Source organism: Simochromis diagramma, unplaced genomic scaffold, assembly GCF_900408965.1.
Source record: "Simochromis diagramma unplaced genomic scaffold, fSimDia1.1 OVJJ01000501.1, whole genome shotgun sequence".
NCBI lineage: Eukaryota > Metazoa > Chordata > Actinopteri > Cichliformes > Cichlidae > Simochromis > Simochromis diagramma.
In genome coordinates, this window is record NW_024387320.1 from 3,218,635 (window position 1) to 3,236,938 (window position 18,304).

The window sequence follows — 18,304 nt, forward strand, 5'->3', positions numbered from 1 at the left end:
GTTAGCCTAGCCTGGTTTATTTCTTCAAGCGGTCAGCTGTGTCCAAATAACGCGAGAAACTGTGTGGTTGGCCACAGAGGGGAGGTGCGCTCGATTTGTGCGCCTTGAAAGCTGACGGGGCGGGTGCATCCAGTTTTTATTAGTATTTCTGTCAGTGGCCAAGTTAGCTTCAGGCTTGTCTCTTATTCAGTTATTACCGGTGGCTATGAATTGAATAAATGTCTTAACGATTTTTTAAAAAAGTATTGACATAAGTGACATTTTGTATATGTATGTATAAAGGGATGAGTACGGTGGCCCTGAGAGGCGCCACCGTAGTACGGATGATACAGGGAGTGCAGAATTAGGAAAGTCGTCTGCATAGAGGAGAACTGTAATAGCAGGCTTGTACAAAGTGAGGCTTTGTGCTCTCGTTTTACTTCTGTCACCCTGTTTTGATGCAGATTTCACTTGAAATCAGGCAAGAACTGGACTTATTTTTTTATGTGTTCTTGTGAATTGATTGTGTATCGCATATGTTTGATTTGACTTTCTGCAAGACAACAGTCGTCCACTGGCCAAAAAAGTTTTCCAAATACCTCCACGTGATCTAGCCTGGATTTAGAAAAGAATAGCAAAAAAAATCTGCACCTCCTGCTTCAGATGCAATTTGTGTTTCTGTGTTCAGAGGCAGCGGCGAGAGGGGAGACCTCGGTTCATCCAGCTGGAGAGCCTGACCAGGAGGAGTCGAACATTAACTCAGCTCTTCCAGGGCACCCTGCAGACTCGGCTGCTGGCATCGGCGAGGGATGACGTGAACGCCAAACTGGAGTCCATCACAGGTCAACTGCAGGTATGCGAGTCAGACCTTCTGAGGAGGGTTTCACTTTTCTCTTCTTTATAATTGACTCTTTTCTCTATCTCTTTCAGCTCCTTGTCTCAGAGTGGGAGGGATTTGAAGCACAAAGGGAGGAACTTGTCGTTTGGTTGGCTGATATGGATGTGAGGTTGACCAGCTGACAGGAAACACCAGTGAAAAACTGAAACAACTGCAGGTGTGGGCGTGTTTTGGTATGACATATACAGGGAGTGCAGAATTATTAGGCAAGTTGTATTTTTGAGGAATAATTTTATTATTGAACCACAACCATGTTCTCAATGAACCCAAAAAACCCATTAATATCAAAGCTGAATGTTTTTGGAAGTAGTTTTTAGTTTGATTTTAGTTTGAGCTATTTTAGGGGGATATCTGTGTGTGCAGGTGACTATTACTGTGCATAATTATTAGGCAACTTAACAAAAAACAAATATATACCCATTTCAATTATTTATTTTTACCAGCGAAACCAATATAACATCTCCACATTCACAAATATACATTTCTGACATTCAAAAACAAAACAAAAACAAATCAGCGACCAATATAGCCACCTTTCTTTGCAAGGACACTCAAAAGCCTGCCATCCATGGATCCTGTCAGTGTTTTGATCTGTTCACCATCAACATTGCGTGCAGCAGCAACCACAGCCTCCCAGACACTGTTCAGAGAGGTGTACTGTTTTCCCTCCTTGTAAATCTCACATTTGATGATGGACCACAGGTTCTCAATGGGGTTCAGATCAGGTGAACAAGGAGGCCATGTCATTAGTTTTTCTTCTTTTATACCCTTTCTTGCCAGCCACGCTGTGGAGTACTTGGACGTGTGTGATGGAGCATTGTCCTGCATGAAAATCATGTTTTTCTTGAAGGATGCAGACTTCTTCCTGTACCACTGCTTGAAGAAGGTGTCTTCCAGAAACTGGCAGTAGGACTGGGAGTTGAGCTTGACTCCATCCTCAACCCGAAAAGGCCCCACAAGCTCATCTTTGATGATACCAGCCCAAACCAGTACTCCACCTCCACCTTGCTGGCGTCTGAGTCGGACTGGAGCTCTCTGCCCTTTACCAATCCAGCCACGGGCCCATCCATCTGGCCCATCAAGACTCACTCTCATTTCATCAGTCCATAAAACCTTAGAAAAACCAGTCTTGAGATATTTCTTGGCCCAGTCTTGACGTTTCAGCTTGTGTGTCTTGTTCAGTGGTGGTCGTCTTTCAGCCTTTCTTAGCTTGGCCATGTCTCTGAGTATTGCACACCTTGTGCTTTTGGGCACTCCAGTGATGTTGCAGCTCTGAAATATGGCCAAACTGGTGGCAAGTGGCATCTTGGCAGCTGCACGCTTGACTTTTCTCAGTTCATGGGCAGTTATTTTGCGCCTTGGTTTTTCCACATGCTTCTTGCGACCCTGTTGACTATTTTGAATGAAACGCTTGATTGTTCGATGATCACGCTTCGGAAGCTTTGCAATTTTGAGACTGCTGCATCCCTCTGCAAGATATCTCACTATTTTTGACTTTTCTGAGCCTGTCAAGTCCTTCTTTTGACCCATTTTGCCAAAGGAAAGGACGTTGCCTAATAATTATGCACACCTGATATAGGGTGTTAATGTCATTAGACCACACCCCTTCTCATTACAGAGATGCACATCACCTAATATGCTTAATTGGTAGTAGGCTTTCGAGCCTATACAGCTTGGAGTAAGACAACATGCATGAAGAGGATGATGTGGACAAAATACTCATTTGCTTAATAATTCTGTACTCCCTGTATTTGATATGAAACATACGTCAGAGACATTATCCTAAACTGGACTAACAAAGGATCATGAGTACACCATGAAACGTACATTGCATAGCGTAATGCTAAAGTTCATTGATCATTTTAATCATAAACTTGTTGTTGAAATATTTTTACTGAACATGCAAACATCTGCTGATGAAAATGTGTTGATTTATTGGTCTGTTATGAAGCTATTGCTATTTCTAATGTGTTTTATCACTTTCTGATGTTTTATTAATTAAACAATACATGTATTGTTGTGTTATCTGTAGCTATAGTATTTATATATATTTATTTATAGTATAGCAAATATATTTAATTATTACTGTTTAAAACACTAATATGTGACATGTATTAGTAGTGATGTTGTGCTGAGGGTTAAAATGCCTTTTTGTCTTTTGGTAACTACAAAATGACAAACCATTAATATATGTCTATGCTGTGCTCGTATTTATTTTACCCTACTCAAATTCAATTTATGATGCATTTTATTTTGAAAGATTTAAAATGGTTTTTTAAAGAACCACTCAAAAAAAGGTTCTTTAAAATGGTTCTTTTAAAGAACCATTTGAAGGACCTTTTTAAAAATGGTTCTTTAGAGAACCATTTTTAAAAAGGTTCTTTGAAAAACCATTAAAGGTGCCCCGAAGAACCATTTCTTGATGGTTCTTTGGGGCACCTTTAAAGGTTCTTCAATGAACCACTGAAAGAAATGGTTCTTCAAAGAACCATTGTTTGAAAGGTTCTTTGTGGCACCAAAAAAGGTTCTTCTATGGCATCAGTCTAAAGAACCACTTTTGGTTCCAGTTGGCACCTTTATTTTTCTGAGTGTAGAGAACAAAAATCACTCAAGGAATCTCATCCTCGTCACCAAGATTGTTGTGGAAAAATACACTGAGCATCGACCCAAACTGACTCAGATTTATCGAAAGAAACTTCAAACCTCTGCAAAAGGATCAACACAGCACCAACGGGGTTCGTACCAGCACTGACAAACAGGCAAAATAATAACAGCTCCTCTATAGCCATACAGATACAGTGAAAATGAAAGTGTTTTTGAATTTTATTTTCTGTAACTCATTTGATTTATTTAATAAATTAAATATTATATTTTAGAGGCCGTTCTAATCTGATATTCCATTCTAGGCAAATTGACAGCAAATAAAACTAAGTACACTTTTAAAACTTTTTTATTATTATTAATTTTTATTTGAATTCAATTTTATTTATATAGCGCCTAATCACAACAACAGTTGCCTCAAGGCGCTTTCTATTGTAAGGTAGACCCTACAATAGTACAGAACCCAACAATCATATGACCCCCTATGAGCAAGCACTTTGGCGACAGTGGGGAGGAAAAACTCCCTTTTAACAGGAAGAAACCTCCAGCAGAACCAGGCTCAGGGAGGGGCGGCCATCTGCTGCGACCGGTTGGGGTGAGAGAAGGAAGACGGAATAAAGGACAGAAAAATGCTATAATGTAATGTGGTGAAATTATTATCAACCAGGTGGTTCATGAGACAATTATTTTAAATTAGTCTGGTTTTAACATTAACAATGAAGAATTATAATAAAAATGTAATGCATCTAGGCTACGTCCACATGTACCCAGGTATTTTTGAAAACGCAGCTTTTTAGATGCAGGTGTCAGGTAAACATTAACGTGTTCGTGAGAAAACCCTAGAGAAGAAATTAGGTCTCTTCAATGGGGCATTTCTTTTGAAACTTTTGACAATCACGTTGTCAATATTGTCTTGGCCATTAAACATTAACTCCAGGACAGTGTTTGGATTTTTCCACTTTTGCCGGAGTTCATTGTACACTTTCACACTGACTTCTTCAGTGTTCTCTAAGGACATTTTAAGGTTTTGGGACAAAATTTTAGCCCAAATCCTGTGGGTAAACCTTTTCATGATGGCTTTATCTGCACCTGGAGGCAATTTCCTTGCCTCATTTGCGTTGCTTATAGCGTGCAGAACCAAATCTTTAGTGAAGCTTTCAACAACTTTTATGTACTCTTCTCGGTTTTTATATATACTGAGTACTCTTTTTGGTAAGGCCAACAGGTGTTTTGTAAATGTTGGGACAGTAATATCGTCAAGCTGTTCCCTCAGACATAAAATCAAATACTTCTCCTTGCAGTTATGTGCTTTGCAAAGATTGGTGAAAATGTCCTTGTTTATATTGGTCAGCGTTTTTGGAGATAGATCCAAATCTTTCTCGTCAATCTGAGGCCAGATCTTTTCAAGCAGACGATCGCTGTTGGAGTCCAGAGTCGAGCACCGTGTGAAGTCCTTGTATTTAGACGAGGCTTTGCTTGTGGCCTCTGAAACTACCAACTGAATAACTTTAGAAACACAAATCTTTTCTTCAGACAGATAATCAGATGCCAGAGTGACATCATAAGAACCAATATCTGAATCACCATTACCGACTGACACATGTATAGCATTCTTCACAGGCTTTTCCAGGGGGAAAGCTTCTATGTTGTCCAAGTCTTTTGAGTAGTTTTTCTTCAAACAGCTCTTCTTCGGTTCTACTGTGGCTGCGGTTTGGATTTGAGGGGGAAACATCTGGGACGACACAGACGTTTCTTCCTCAGATGACTCACAGCTGAAACCTATTAAAATATCTGGATATACGCAAGGTGATGCAGGTACACGATGCAGTGTTAGAATTTCTCTGTTTTCACTGTCATCTGTGGATGTTTCATCAAGACTGCTCTCCTCTGCAGTCAAATGCAGCTTGAGGTTTTCTGAGTGTGAAGAGTCCTCCAGTCCTGGAGTTTCTGTTTCTTCTTTATCACAGTGGTCATCTACAGAAATTTCTTTCAGGATGCTGTCCTTTGCTCCTGTTTCTTCTGTTTGCTCAGGGGACTCTGTTTGCACTGAGTGAAGAGAGAGCTCATTATTCTGCGTGGACACTGGATCTCCCTTCTCCACGGTTGTGTCCATTGCATCCACTAACATGGATGCAACGGCTGCGGTGAGGGTTTGAGGGGGAAACATCTGGGACGACACAGACGTTTCTTCCTCAGATGACTCACAGCTGAAACCTATTAAAATATCTGGATATACGCAAGGTGGTGCAGGTACACGATGCAGTGTTAGAATTTCTCTGTTTTCACTGTCATCTGTGGATGTTTCATCAAGACTGCTCTCCTCTGCAGTCAAATGCAGCTTGAGGTTTTCTGAGTGTGAAGAGTCCTCCAGTCCTGGAGTTTCTGTTTCTTCATGATCACTTTGGTCATCTACAGAAATTTCTTTTAGGATGCTGTCCTTTGCTCCTGTTTCTTCTTTTTTCTTAGGGGACTCTGTGTCCACTGAGTGAAGACAGGCCTCATCAGTCTGCATGGACACTGGATCTCCCTTCTCCACAGTTGTGTCCATTGCATCCACTAACATGGAACAAAGTTTCAACATGTCTTTCAGCAAAGTGGAAGGCAGCTCAGTGTTGCAGTACTCTGGGTTGAACTGCAGAGATTGCCACTGTGGTACAATTGTACCAAAAAAGTGGTCACTTAAGGACTTCCATGTTTCCACTGAGGTGTTACTGTGTGGAGTTGTCATGTTTAAGTTTGTATTACTATTTCTCTGACTCTGAAATGTAGAAGAGGAAATAAATTGTTGGCTGGTTGGAGTTGGACTAGGCATGTGTGCTCTTTATAAACCAAATGCTTGGGAGTCTGGACGGCCCCTTTATATAGGTTTAAGCCCCGCCCACGTTCGGCTGCAGCCACTGTGACGTCATCCACTTTCCTTTGAAGTTGAACCTTCAAAGGTTTGGGGGCGGGGTTTAAGCTAATCTCTGACACAGCTGCATGACATTTAAATGGCATAAACTATTAATTAGCGTGGTTGGTGATTGTTCTTTTACTTTTCATATTCCGTATGTTTTTTGGCATCTATCTCCGTTCAACTTAGAAAATCAAATCAAATCAAATCAAATCACTTTTATTGTCACATCACATGTGCAGGCACACTGGCACAGCACATGCGAGTGAAATTCTTGTGTGCGAGCCCCACAAGCAACAGAGATGTGCAAACACAACAACACAAACGAGCAAAATACAAGAATGGCCAACCTGAAACTAATAAATATATGTACAATATATAATAGTGTATGCATTTCTGGATGTGTATACTAAATATTTTCCTACGTGTGTGTGTGTGTGTGTGTGTGTGTGTGTGTGTGTGTATACACATTTTTACAAATTAAATAGTAAAAAAAAAAAAAATAATAATAATAATAATAATAATAATAAAATATATAAAATATACAGAGTTGAATATGTGCAAAACAAGTGGCATTTATATACAGTGTGGAGTGCATAATGTTGAAGTTCCAGTAGTGAAGCTGAGGTGTCTATGACGTGTTCAGCAGTCTGATGGCCTGATGGAAAAAGCTGTCTCTCAGTCTGCTGGTACGGGACCGGATGCTGCAGAACCTCCTTCCTGATGGAAGTAGTCTGAACAGTTTATGGCTGGGGTGACTGGAGTCCTTGATGATCCTCCCCGCTTTCCTCAGGCAGCGCTTCCTGTAGATGTCTTGGAGGGAGGGAAGCTCACCTCCAATTATCCGTTCAGAGCACCGCACTACTCGCTGGAGAGCTTTGCAGTTGTAGGCGGTGTTGTTGCCATACCAGGTGGTGATGCATCCAGTGAGGATGCTCTCAATGGCACAGTGATAGAAGGTCCTGAGGATGCGGGGGCTCATGCCGAATCTTTTCAGTCTCCTGAGAAAGAAGAGGCGCTGCTGCGCCTTCTTCACTGTTTTGTTTGTGTGTACTGACCACGTAAGATCCTCAGCCAGATGTACACCAAGGAACCGGAAGCTGCTCACTCTCTCCACAGCAGCGCCGTTGATGGTGATGGGGGTGTGTACTTCTCTGCACCTCCGGAAGTCCACTATCAACTCCTTTGTCTTTGCGACGTTGAGGGTGAGATGGTTGTCTTGACACCAGTGGGTCAGGGCGCTGACCTCCTCCCTGTAAGCCGTCTCATCACCGTTGGTGATAAGACCCACCACTGTAGTGTCGTCCGCAAACTTCACAATGATGTTGGAGCTGTTAGTGGCTGTGCAGTCGTAGGTGTAGAGTGAGTACAGGAGAGGGCTCAGTACACACCCCTGTGGAGCACCAGTGTTCAGTGTGATGGGGGATGAGGTGATGCTGCCCAGTCTGACCACCTGGCGTCTGTCAGACAGGAAGCTAAGGATCCAGCTGCAGAGGGAGCTGCTCAGTCCTAGATCCTGCAGTTTCCTGTCCAGCTTCGAGGGAACGATGGTATTGAATGCTGAGCTGTAATCTACAAACAGCATCCTCACATACGTGTCTCTCTTCTCCAGGTGTGACAGGGCAGTGTGTAGTGTCAGGGCTATGGCATCATCAGTGGACCTGTTGTGGCGGTATGCAAACTGTAGAGGGTCCAGTGAGTCGGGTAGTGCAGAGCAGAAAAACCATTCAACCACCGTTAGATTCCTCTTCTTTTGGACATGACTGCTTGTATTTTTCTCATTTTTAATTTTTATATTTTTTAAATTATTCAACTTCCTTCAACAAATATTTATGATGTATTTCAATGGGGAAACCCTTCAAATCCTCATTCAAGTTACTCCCCTTTTAACTGTATCTACCTTCACATACGTTGACCTAGAACCACCATTCAAACTTTAAAACAAAGCCAAGACATTGAACTATTCAACTGGTATTTATCTTTTCAATATTGTTTATACTTTTTCTTCAGCTCTACTTTAAGTTTCATGCCTTTTTTTTCACCCGTTTCAGAGTTTATAATGGTTGTGTGTGGGACGGAATGTTGGAGGTTAGAGTGAGACAGGTCAACTGCTAGAGTGGGAGCAGGGGGGAAATTTATCTTAAAATCTTCTCTTTAAACTGCTGCTATGAACACAGCGTTTGCTCTACAGCCATCATTTTACCGTCAAAACGTAGCCATCGTTGTCCTCTTTCATCCAATGTTATTATTATTGTAATAGATGTTATGGTTTTTTCAGAAATTTCACCAATGCACACCCTCCTCGCTGCAACTCTTCCATAGAAACCAATGTTAAAATGGCTCCCAAAATTCATCTGAAAATCAGAAGAACAGGCTGTCTTTACACTGTCACTACATTCATAACAATCATATGACCCCCTATGAGCAAGCACTTTGGTGACAGTGGGAAGGAAAAACTCCCTTTTAACAGGAAGAAACCTCCAGCAGAACCAGGCTCAGGGAGGGGCGGCCATCTGCTGCGACCGGTTGGGGTGAGAGAAGGAAGACGGAATAAAGGACATGCTGTGGAAGAGAGCCAGAGATTAATAACAAGTATGACTCAGCAGAGAGGTCTATTAACACATGTTGAATGAGAAAGTTGACTGGAGAGGAAATACTCAGTGCATCATGGGAGTCCTCCGTCAGCCTATACCTATTGTAACATTCCTGTGGTGACATTTTTTTTCAACCAGGTGGTTCATGAGCCTATTATTTTAAACTAGTCTGGTTTTAACCTTTACAACAAATAATTCTAATTAAAAATGTTATCCACTTAGGCTATGTCCACATGTACCCAGGTATTTTTGAAAACGCAACTTTCACACTGACTTCTTCAGTGTTCTTTAAGGACATTTTAAGGTTTTGGGACAAAATTTTAGCCCAAATTCTGTGGGTAAACCTGTTCATAATGGCTTTATCTGCCCCTGGAGGCAATTTCCTTGCCTCTTTTATTTTGCTTATAGCGTGCAGAACCAAATCTTTAGTGAAGCTTTCAACAAGTTCTTTCTCTCACCCTCTCTCTCGCACTTTTTTTCGATGCAAGGGGCAGTGTTGAGATTTTGTTACCTAGTGGCTACACAAGCCAGGAAGTACCAATGACCGAATTTGGTAAATAAACATTTTTTTTATAATTATTATTTGAACATATATGAGTGTTTGTGTATAAATACACAAACAATACACATATGCTTTCAATTGTGTAAGGAAGTTCAGTTAACACTAGCAACATGCTTTGTAGTGTGCAGGTGCTTTGTCTCTAGGGGCCACCGTATATATTTATCTATAAACATATATAAATAAAACCACTTTTTTTTTTTGCATTAGTAATTCCTTTTGTGCATAATTTTATATTGTTGTTAATAATAAGTTAATTAAAGTAACAAAACAACCTGAAGTGCCTGTTGGCTATTGGAAGAGTGAGACTTTTTAGTGAGTCGAGCTGAATGAGCCGGTTCTCTAAAAAGAGTCAGAATTTCCCATCACTAGTGTGGATAAGAGAAACTCTAAAACAAAATTCAAACTTCAATGTATATTGTTGAGTCATATTACTTAGGAAAAAGAACAGCTCCGAGAAATCATTAAAAGCTCCAAGTTACCATAACATTCACGTCCATGATGAGTGCATCTTAATTTCTCACCACATCTGCACACATTTCAAGAAATCTCTGATCTTGTTTACCAAAGTTGCCAGCAAAAAATAAATAAAAAATATGGGGAGGCGAAAGACTTTGCACAGTAACGATATCTTCTGTGCATTAAATGTCTCATCACTTTTACAATATTATATGTGTAGTTCATGGCTGCACATTGGACCCATTGGACAATTTATTGCACATATTGCACATTTATCTATCCTGTAAGGTTTTTCCCTCCTGTTAAACATTCTCTGGCCCTCAAGCATAAAATACAATATCTCATCATTACTATTTTCTTTAACCAGGCGTCTGGTCCAATGTTTCTTCCACTTGTTCTTACTTTTAGCTCCACCCAGTTGGCACATACTGTGCCAATAACCTAACAGGCCTGTGTAAACCAATCACATCATGGGTATGACCGCAGTGCCCAATGAGAATAGCGCAAACCTATAGCCCCGCCGTCACGCGGTAGGTTGCATCGTACAGAAAGTCACCTCGTCGTGTCAGAGTGGGAGAAGCTACTGACAGTTAGCACCGTTAGCAGCGGTCACAGTACCACCGGGAGAAGGTCGACAGCAGGATCCTCTCTGAGCCGTATCTAAATCTCACAAACAGCTTTTTAAGGTCTCTAGCTACTCGCCGAGCTAACAGTTTTGTGAGCTTGCTACTAAGTTTCCGCTCATCTCTCGCATTCATTATCAACACCTTCATCATGGCTGCGCTCAGAGCGTCCTATCACAGGATTTTGGACAGGATCGAGCACATGCTGCCCGCCAAGCTGAGACCTGTGTACAACCACCCGGCAGGTAAGACACAGTTGACCGTAATGAGTTTGTTTGGTATTGGGAGGTGGGTGACCGCAACCGCCCTGTCCAGCCGTGATATGGGATGAGGATGCACTGACCTTTCTGCACCGCATCGTTCAGGGATCACAGTAGCAGCTCTTGCGCTGATGCCCGAGCTGCATGAAATTAATTGTGTTTGCACTGTCAGTGTAATCTGTAACCTTCCGGGATAACGCGGGCTGAGCCGAGAACCTCGGTCTGTGGAGGAAGCCAAACCCACTTTCATTCAGTTTATCGAGTTCTGAGTGTTTAACTGTGCATTTCAATCAGTCCTTTATCACTAAACTATGTAGTCGCATGCTCGGTTTGATAAGAAAAGTAGTATTGTCCCTCTGGAGAGTGACTATGAATGTAAGCCTGATTGGTTTCATATAGTTAAGGTTGGCTAAACAGAAGTTCATGCTGCTTCCTGGTCGTTTTTGTAACTTTGTTTTGAATAAATTAAGCCCAACTTGCACAAAAACTGATTTTCTTCTTTTGGTGGAAGGTCAAAATCTGTTTGATTGCAGAAGTAAAAAACGCCTTATGCTCTCTGCTACTTTTTACTGTTCAGGCTTTACTTCTGTTATTTATATACTTAACTGTGAATCACAGATAAGTTAAGTTCCATTCCATCTGAAATCAGAAATGCCGCTGGAATGCCCTCCAGTCAACTTAAAAGGTTGGCCTAATTTATGGTCCACCATTACAACAGTGGACAAAAACATTAGTAAAACTTGGCTTGTGTACTGTAAGTGTTGTGTGTTTGTGACTTAATACACAGGGAACAGACCAAGCTCTATCTATGAACGTGCACCAGCTAGTGATGAATGAATTGCTCTACCTCGCAGGGTAGAAAAACAGATCCTCGCTTTTCCGGCTTTACAACTGGCAAGTTTTAAACTCAGGAGTGACATCATGCTCCGGCATAAAACTTCCGAGATAAATGGAACAGTGACCATGTCCTCCCAGCAGCTTGTTTGGCACTGCCTCAAAGAATAAGCAGCTGTCTCAAGGTAATCCAGATGCAGCCAGCTGTTTCAGCAGCACCTCCTTATTTCAGTGCTGAATCTGCCATACTTACTCTGAAAATGTAATGCATGAGTTGCATGCATCAGGGCAGCTAAAGACCCTGTGGATTACTTCTATTTTTGAATGCGGTGTCCTCTTGTTACTGCTGCACATCATCTGAGCTTGGATAAAGTGGGAAATGTTTCTATTTGGTGACACCCCTCCTTCTTTGTGCTCAGGTATCCTGGATATGATCCTTGCTAAATCTGCAAATAAAACTGTTCTAACTTACTTTTTTGTGTGCTTGGTATCAAGCACAGCAGGGACACAAACACAGCTCACTTCAATCAAATCTATGCTCTGCACAGCTGAAATCCAGATTTTTGATTTGCACACTGAACATTTCTGGTATTTGTGCACTCACCTCCCACTTTCCCTCATGAAGGTATATTTTGTCACTATTTATCAGTCAGGGTAGTATAAATACAGAAGAATCGCCTACGAGTATAACACACTATAATTAAGCAGCAATGCCCTTCAGAACACTGTGCTAAAATCTTTAGCTCTCATTTGAAGCACAAACTAAACTGAAGGTGTTTCTCGTAAGTCTTGCTTATGTATTGAGGACACTTGATATTATCTAAAGGGATCTTGGTTAAGGAGTAACTAGTGTCACTGGTGATGCTGGTCTTAGATTTGTCTGATAAAGGGTACTGGAGCTCCGGGGTTGTCAAGGACAACTTTTCTGATCAGGTATGAAGGGGTGGAGACAAAAGCCAACTCCCTCAAAGATGATTGGCAGCCACAAACGCTCTAGTTTCTGTTTTGCCCCGCAGCACTGCCGGGAATGCTGATTCCAGACCAGCAGCTTTTCTTCACTGTGCTGTGGCTAATTAAGTCTTTGTGAGTCTCCTCCCAGTGGCTCACAGACACTGAGTGTCTGATCTGTGACACTCAGATCCATTGGTGTGGTTTTGATTTGAGCTTTTCACTCTTCCAGAGCTTGGATGTCTTAAGCAGGAAAAACTCAGTGAGCTCAAATACGAGCATTATATTTTGAGTGTTAACAGCCAGTGCTGTGATGTCCTGATCATCTGATGTTTTCTGTTGCTGCTTTCCAGTTCTGATGTAATAACGCCACGATTGCATCAGGGTTGTTGAGGTGGTGTTTGTTTGACAGGAGTTCAAAGGTGTAAAGGTATTGCTATTTTAAAAAAAAAAAAAAGAAAAAAAAACTGCGGCAATGTTATCACATGGTCTTTTATTACATTAAGGACGGCAGCTAGTTGTTGCTTTCAGAATCTATTAATGTGCTGATCTCTGAATTGGTTTTGTTTATAAAGTGACATTTAAACTTGATAGCTGACCACCCAAAATATATGAAAGTATAGAAACAGAACATTTTTATTATCAATCCTCTTGACACAAATTATCTTTTTGTGAGCACAGAGAGTAAAAGTCAGCTTCACAGTATTTTCCTGTGGACAAAATGTGTAACGGTGATACTGTTGGTGATGAAAATCTCCAGACACCCCTCAGTACAATGTTATTGCAGTACTTCTCTCCAGTTACAAGGTTCTTGTGGTCTCTAACATTTTGCAATATGTTGAGTACTGCAGTAACTCATAGTGAGTTTAACAAATTTTTGTTAAATGCAAATTGTGTCAAAGTTTACCTTTTTCAATATCTGTTTTAGTCAATAAGATAAAGTTGTGATTAAATCTGCCATAAGACAGTCGATCAGCCTGCAACTGAATGGGGTCAAGTTGGCAATTACATGCAGTTTGTTTCTGATAATACGGCAGTTAACTGCGATAAATCGTCAAACATCCCATATCTCCTGTTGACTGCATAGATAGAAATTCATATTGACTACTGCATTTATGCTCAGCAGCCTTCCTCTTCTATTGAAACATAAACAGAATGCAACTAGCTGGCAGCCAGTTGATACTAGCAGGAACGTATTCAGAGTGATGGCAACATGTTAGCAGTTTCTGCATTTATAAATTAGCGATTATTTGCAAACATTTGAAAATCAGAGTGGATTGAGCTGACAGCATCCTGCCTGAAAAAAGGCGACCTGTGCAATCGCCTTGCAGTCAGGAGTAGTCGTGAGTGTGCGATGTCCTCAAGCTCTGGCCAACCAGCAACCACTTATGCCAGCATAAGTGTCATATGTTTGCTTATTTAATACAAGTCTGCTCAATTAATAGGAGGGTGGTACACGAGATGATGCAGTATCACTACCAAAATATAACACTTCTGTGCTGTATCTATTTATTTATGTGTTTTTATTTTCCACCCCTCAACCACCAGTTTCTAAATGAGCTCAAACCTGGGTTGTCATTGTATAATTTTCTATAAGAGAAACAGCCTTCATATCAGGAGCTTTTATTTATCCTCAAATGTATTGTGTATGGTTAATACTGTGGGAAAGCTGGTTACCTCTGGAAAACTAAACGGTGTGATTTTATGTTTTGTTTTGTTTTTTTTCTGTAGGTCCGAAAACTGTTTTCTTCTGGGCCCCAGTGTTTAAATGGGTAAGTGCACATTCACCCAGCTCGTAAGCCACAGCATAAAGTGCAGACAGACTTTAAAAATATGATTTATTTAAAACTGCTACCAAGCATGCCTTTATCTGCACCTCATCAGCAGACAGTCAGCAGTTAAGCCTCTTACCCTGTAGCTCGCACATTATCTGACACAAGTAGTTCCCTTGTTAACTCTTGACTCCTTCGGATGAAATTTGTCACACATGGCAGTTCTGTCAATAAGAAGATTGTGTTTTTTGGATGTTTTTTTTTTTTTTTTATGGGTCTATAGTTATTCCAGAATATTTTATTTTTTAAAAACCTGTCACTACCACTGTGTGATTATTGGGATTCTCATTTAAAACTGACTGATCATTAATGGAGTAAATACATCAGTCTCTTCTCTACAGGGTCTGGTTGGAGCTGGTTTGGCTGATATGACTCGACCAGCAGACAAACTCAGTACCTCTCAGTCTGCAGTGCTGACGGCCACAGGTGAGACGACACCGAAACTCAAGTTGACTTCATAATGTGTCAGTTTGGAATAAACGCGTACGTACATCCAAATGGGTTTTGTGTGAGACAATGGACAGTTTAATGGAAAAGTTTCCCTGGTAAGTCTTTCTCTGGGGCTTTTGCAGAATATTCCCCTTGGGCAGAGTTCACAGCTGGTCGACACCTTTGAGTCTTTCTTTTCTTAATTTAGGGTTTTCAGTGAGTAAAAGGTTAACTGGAAACTTAATCCTGGTTTAAACTTTGAAAGAGGTAATGCATAGTTTGTATTTCTTAAGCTCTGCCTTGAGTTGTTGTTGTACATTTCACATCTCATTACTTGATCTCTGTTCATTTTTCAGGTTTTTCCATATTCTTTTTTTTTTTAAATTTTTTTTTAACCAATCTGTGTTAAAGGTCGCCTGTTTTGTTCCACTTTTTTTTTGCACTACGTCTCTTCAAACAAATCTTATCTGCGACTCTTTGGCCAAAACACAGACTCTGTCCTGAGGAGTGACCCTGGTGTACCATCAGTGTGCGTCACGTTCACTCCTCCTGTTCTGTTTCTCCATCAGGGCTCATCTGGTCCAGATATTCGTTGGTTATCATCCCGAAAAACTGGAACCTGTTTGCCGTCAACTTCTTTGTCGGCACTGCCGGAGCCTCACAGCTTTACAGGATCTGGAGGTGTGTGAATGCACAGTAAATGATGTTTCTGCCAGTGGGTTACATGAGCTCATAATCACTGTTAGAAGCATTTTAAAGATTAGTTATAATAAGGAATGCAAGATAATTGCACAGTAGCCTTATGTAGAGTGCTTATTTCTTAATCATTGCTGATATGAAATCATGCAGGCACGTTAATGTTTGACCCTAGAGTGCTGTAGCTATAGTGAATGTATAATGTAGTGTAGTCTTCATGTGTGCTTTGCTTTCCAGTGTCAGCTGAACTCTATCAGGAGACAGTTCATTTACAACAAGTCAATATTTGTTAAGACCACCTTTATTCTTCAACACACACTGAACTCTCTTTGACAGCCTTCTTCTCATTTATCTAAGTAGTCTTCAGGAATCGTTCCCCAGGCTTTGTGAAGGATATTCAAATCTCTTCTTTGGACTGGGGAAGGCCAGTCTGTACTTTTCTGCACTATTATTAAATTTTGGCAAGATCTCCAACACCACTTGCTGAGACAGCAAAAACCTGTCTCAACAATGTTGAAAGACCTTCACAAAGTCTGGAGAACTATTGCTCAAGAGGACTTAAAAAAAAAAAAAAAAAAAAAAAATTACAGGAAAGTTTGGCTCATCGGAAACAAAAGTTTTTAAAAATGACTTGATTTGAGACTTTTGCACAGTAGTGTATCCGTCAAGTGATTCTTGGAATTCAGTTTTGCTACACAAACTAGTCCCTTCGCTGAGATGAGTTGCTGCTAAGTATTCATACCACTAGATTTTTAGTGTTTTAGTGAACATAGCTTCCTGGCACATCCACAATATCCCAGTTCAAGCCCAAGAGGAGACACGAAAGCCAGTCGGGGGGATCACAAGCTATTGCACTCTTATTGATGGTCCCATACCTGGACAAATGGGAGGGTTGTGTGAGGAAAGCATCCGCCGTAGAATTGGTGGATCCTTCCTCTGTGGTACTCCCTTGGGAAATAAGGGAGCAGCTGAAAGTATCTTTATTTGTATTCTAGAACTCTACCAAAGTAGCTTTGCACGATTTCTATATTTTATTTATTATTATTTCACGTTCAGCTAGTACTTGATGCAGCACATCAGTTCATGGTCTCTCTGAAAGTTTGAGTTCCTGTCTCTTTAAGCCCCACTTTCATCTGATTGGTCAGTTTCTTCAGCAGACATCTGAGCTCACTGGGATTATTTTATAGTCCTTATCTGAAGCTTTGGCCATAGTTAACATGCAACACTATTTTTAGTTAAGAGGCAATTTAAACAATGTTTGTTTGTTTGTTTGTTTTAATCATCTAACAGGTACGAGCAGGATAAGAAGGCGGAGGCCAAACAGGCTGCGGAGTCCTGAGTGTATCGACGCTCCATTGCAGCGGACTAAAAGGGAGACTTCTTATCATCTCGACATCACACCATGCTGTCTCCATAACATCCATGCCATAATAACCATTGTTCTACCACATTAAGCCTGTTGTCCCTGTTGGAAATATGCACTTTTCTTTAAGTTTCACATTTCCTCAGGGTATACTGAGGGAGGGAAGGAAAACAAAGCTTTTTTTTTTTTCTGCTTTTTTTTTAAACTGTAGTCAACACACGCTCAAGAATGGTCATCAACGCACAAATACTTCTTGTTCAACACGTTCTGTGATTGTACAGTGTTTAATTTAAGTTCATGCTTTATATCTTGCACACTTGCTGGGAGGTCTTTGCCTTTTCCATCATCGATTTTTCAGGTGTAGCAATCAGTACCTCAGGCAGACAATTCCCAAAAAAACGAAACGTGTAACTCTTAGAGTTGTGTTGAACATGGTTTAAGGAATGTGTCCAGATGAAATTAAGGATGTCATTGCACTTAACCTTTTTGATTTATTTATAATTTGATCATCATGTCCCGCTTGAGATCATTAAATTGTCATTGATTACCGTGTAACGATTTCTTCCATTTAATGACTTTAAATCTGTGTGAACTCAAATGTTGATTTATGAATTACTTGATTAAAAATTTGCAGTCAAAACTGTATAGGAAGATACTGTTATTTTCTAATTGTGTTTCAGGAATGCAACCTAATGCAACATATTTAACCTCTGAAGCCTTGTCTTGATTGGTAACACGTACTGACACGCTAACAGCGCTCTATTATCAAAATTGTTGTTCTGATGAAGGTGTTTTATAGTTTTTGTGTAACAATAATTATTTGAGGTCTTCCCATTGTATAAATTAACCCCTGACTAATTTAGCAATAATTAGTGCTAACAATTAATTAGAAGACTGTTTGAACAAATGGCACTTTTGAGGATTGATCGTTATGGCTCTGTGATGACTGTCTAATGCTAATAAATATGGTTTGATGCCTACAGCTGATTTAAATTTTTAGCATTGACTAAGAATAATAAGAGATCAACATTTTTCCGCACTAACATCGCTTCACTTATTACAGTGCTCCTCTAAGAACAGCTGGAATGATGGGATCCACCATTTGTGGAGGAATGTATATTTCAGGGGCCACTGTATTAGGTATACCTGTTCAACTGCTCATCTAATCAGCCAATCACATGGCTATTTCTCAGTCCATTTTGGCATGTAAACATGGCCGACCTCACGAAGTTCAAACTGAGCATCACAATTTGGAAGAAAGGTGATTTAAGTGACTGTAAAGGAGGCGTGGTTTATTGAGTGCTAATCTACTGGCAATTTTCCTCAACCACCTCCA

The 18,304-nt window shown here is 40.6% G+C and overlaps 1 protein-coding gene and 1 long non-coding RNA gene across 2 annotated transcripts; both read left to right on the forward strand.

Annotated features, from left to right (window-relative positions):
- The first annotated feature begins 150 nt into the window (after window positions 1–150).
- On the forward strand, window positions 151–940 carry LOC120717396. Its single transcript, XR_005692188.1, has 2 exons — window positions 151–832; window positions 910–940. It is a non-coding gene; the product is annotated as an uncharacterized LOC120717396 (long non-coding RNA).
- Window positions 941–10,522: 9,582 nt separating this feature from the next.
- On the forward strand, window positions 10,523–17,955 carry mpc2b (mitochondrial pyruvate carrier 2b). The gene is made up of 5 exons (XM_040005366.1): window positions 10,523–10,851; window positions 14,380–14,420; window positions 14,822–14,906; window positions 15,479–15,590; window positions 16,896–17,955. The coding sequence occupies exons 1-5, from the start codon at window positions 10,758–10,760 to the stop codon at window positions 16,942–16,944; spliced, it is 381 nt and encodes a 126-aa protein (XP_039861300.1). The 5' UTR covers window positions 10,523–10,757; the 3' UTR covers window positions 16,945–17,955.
- The last annotated feature ends 349 nt before the right edge of the window (window positions 17,956–18,304 follow it).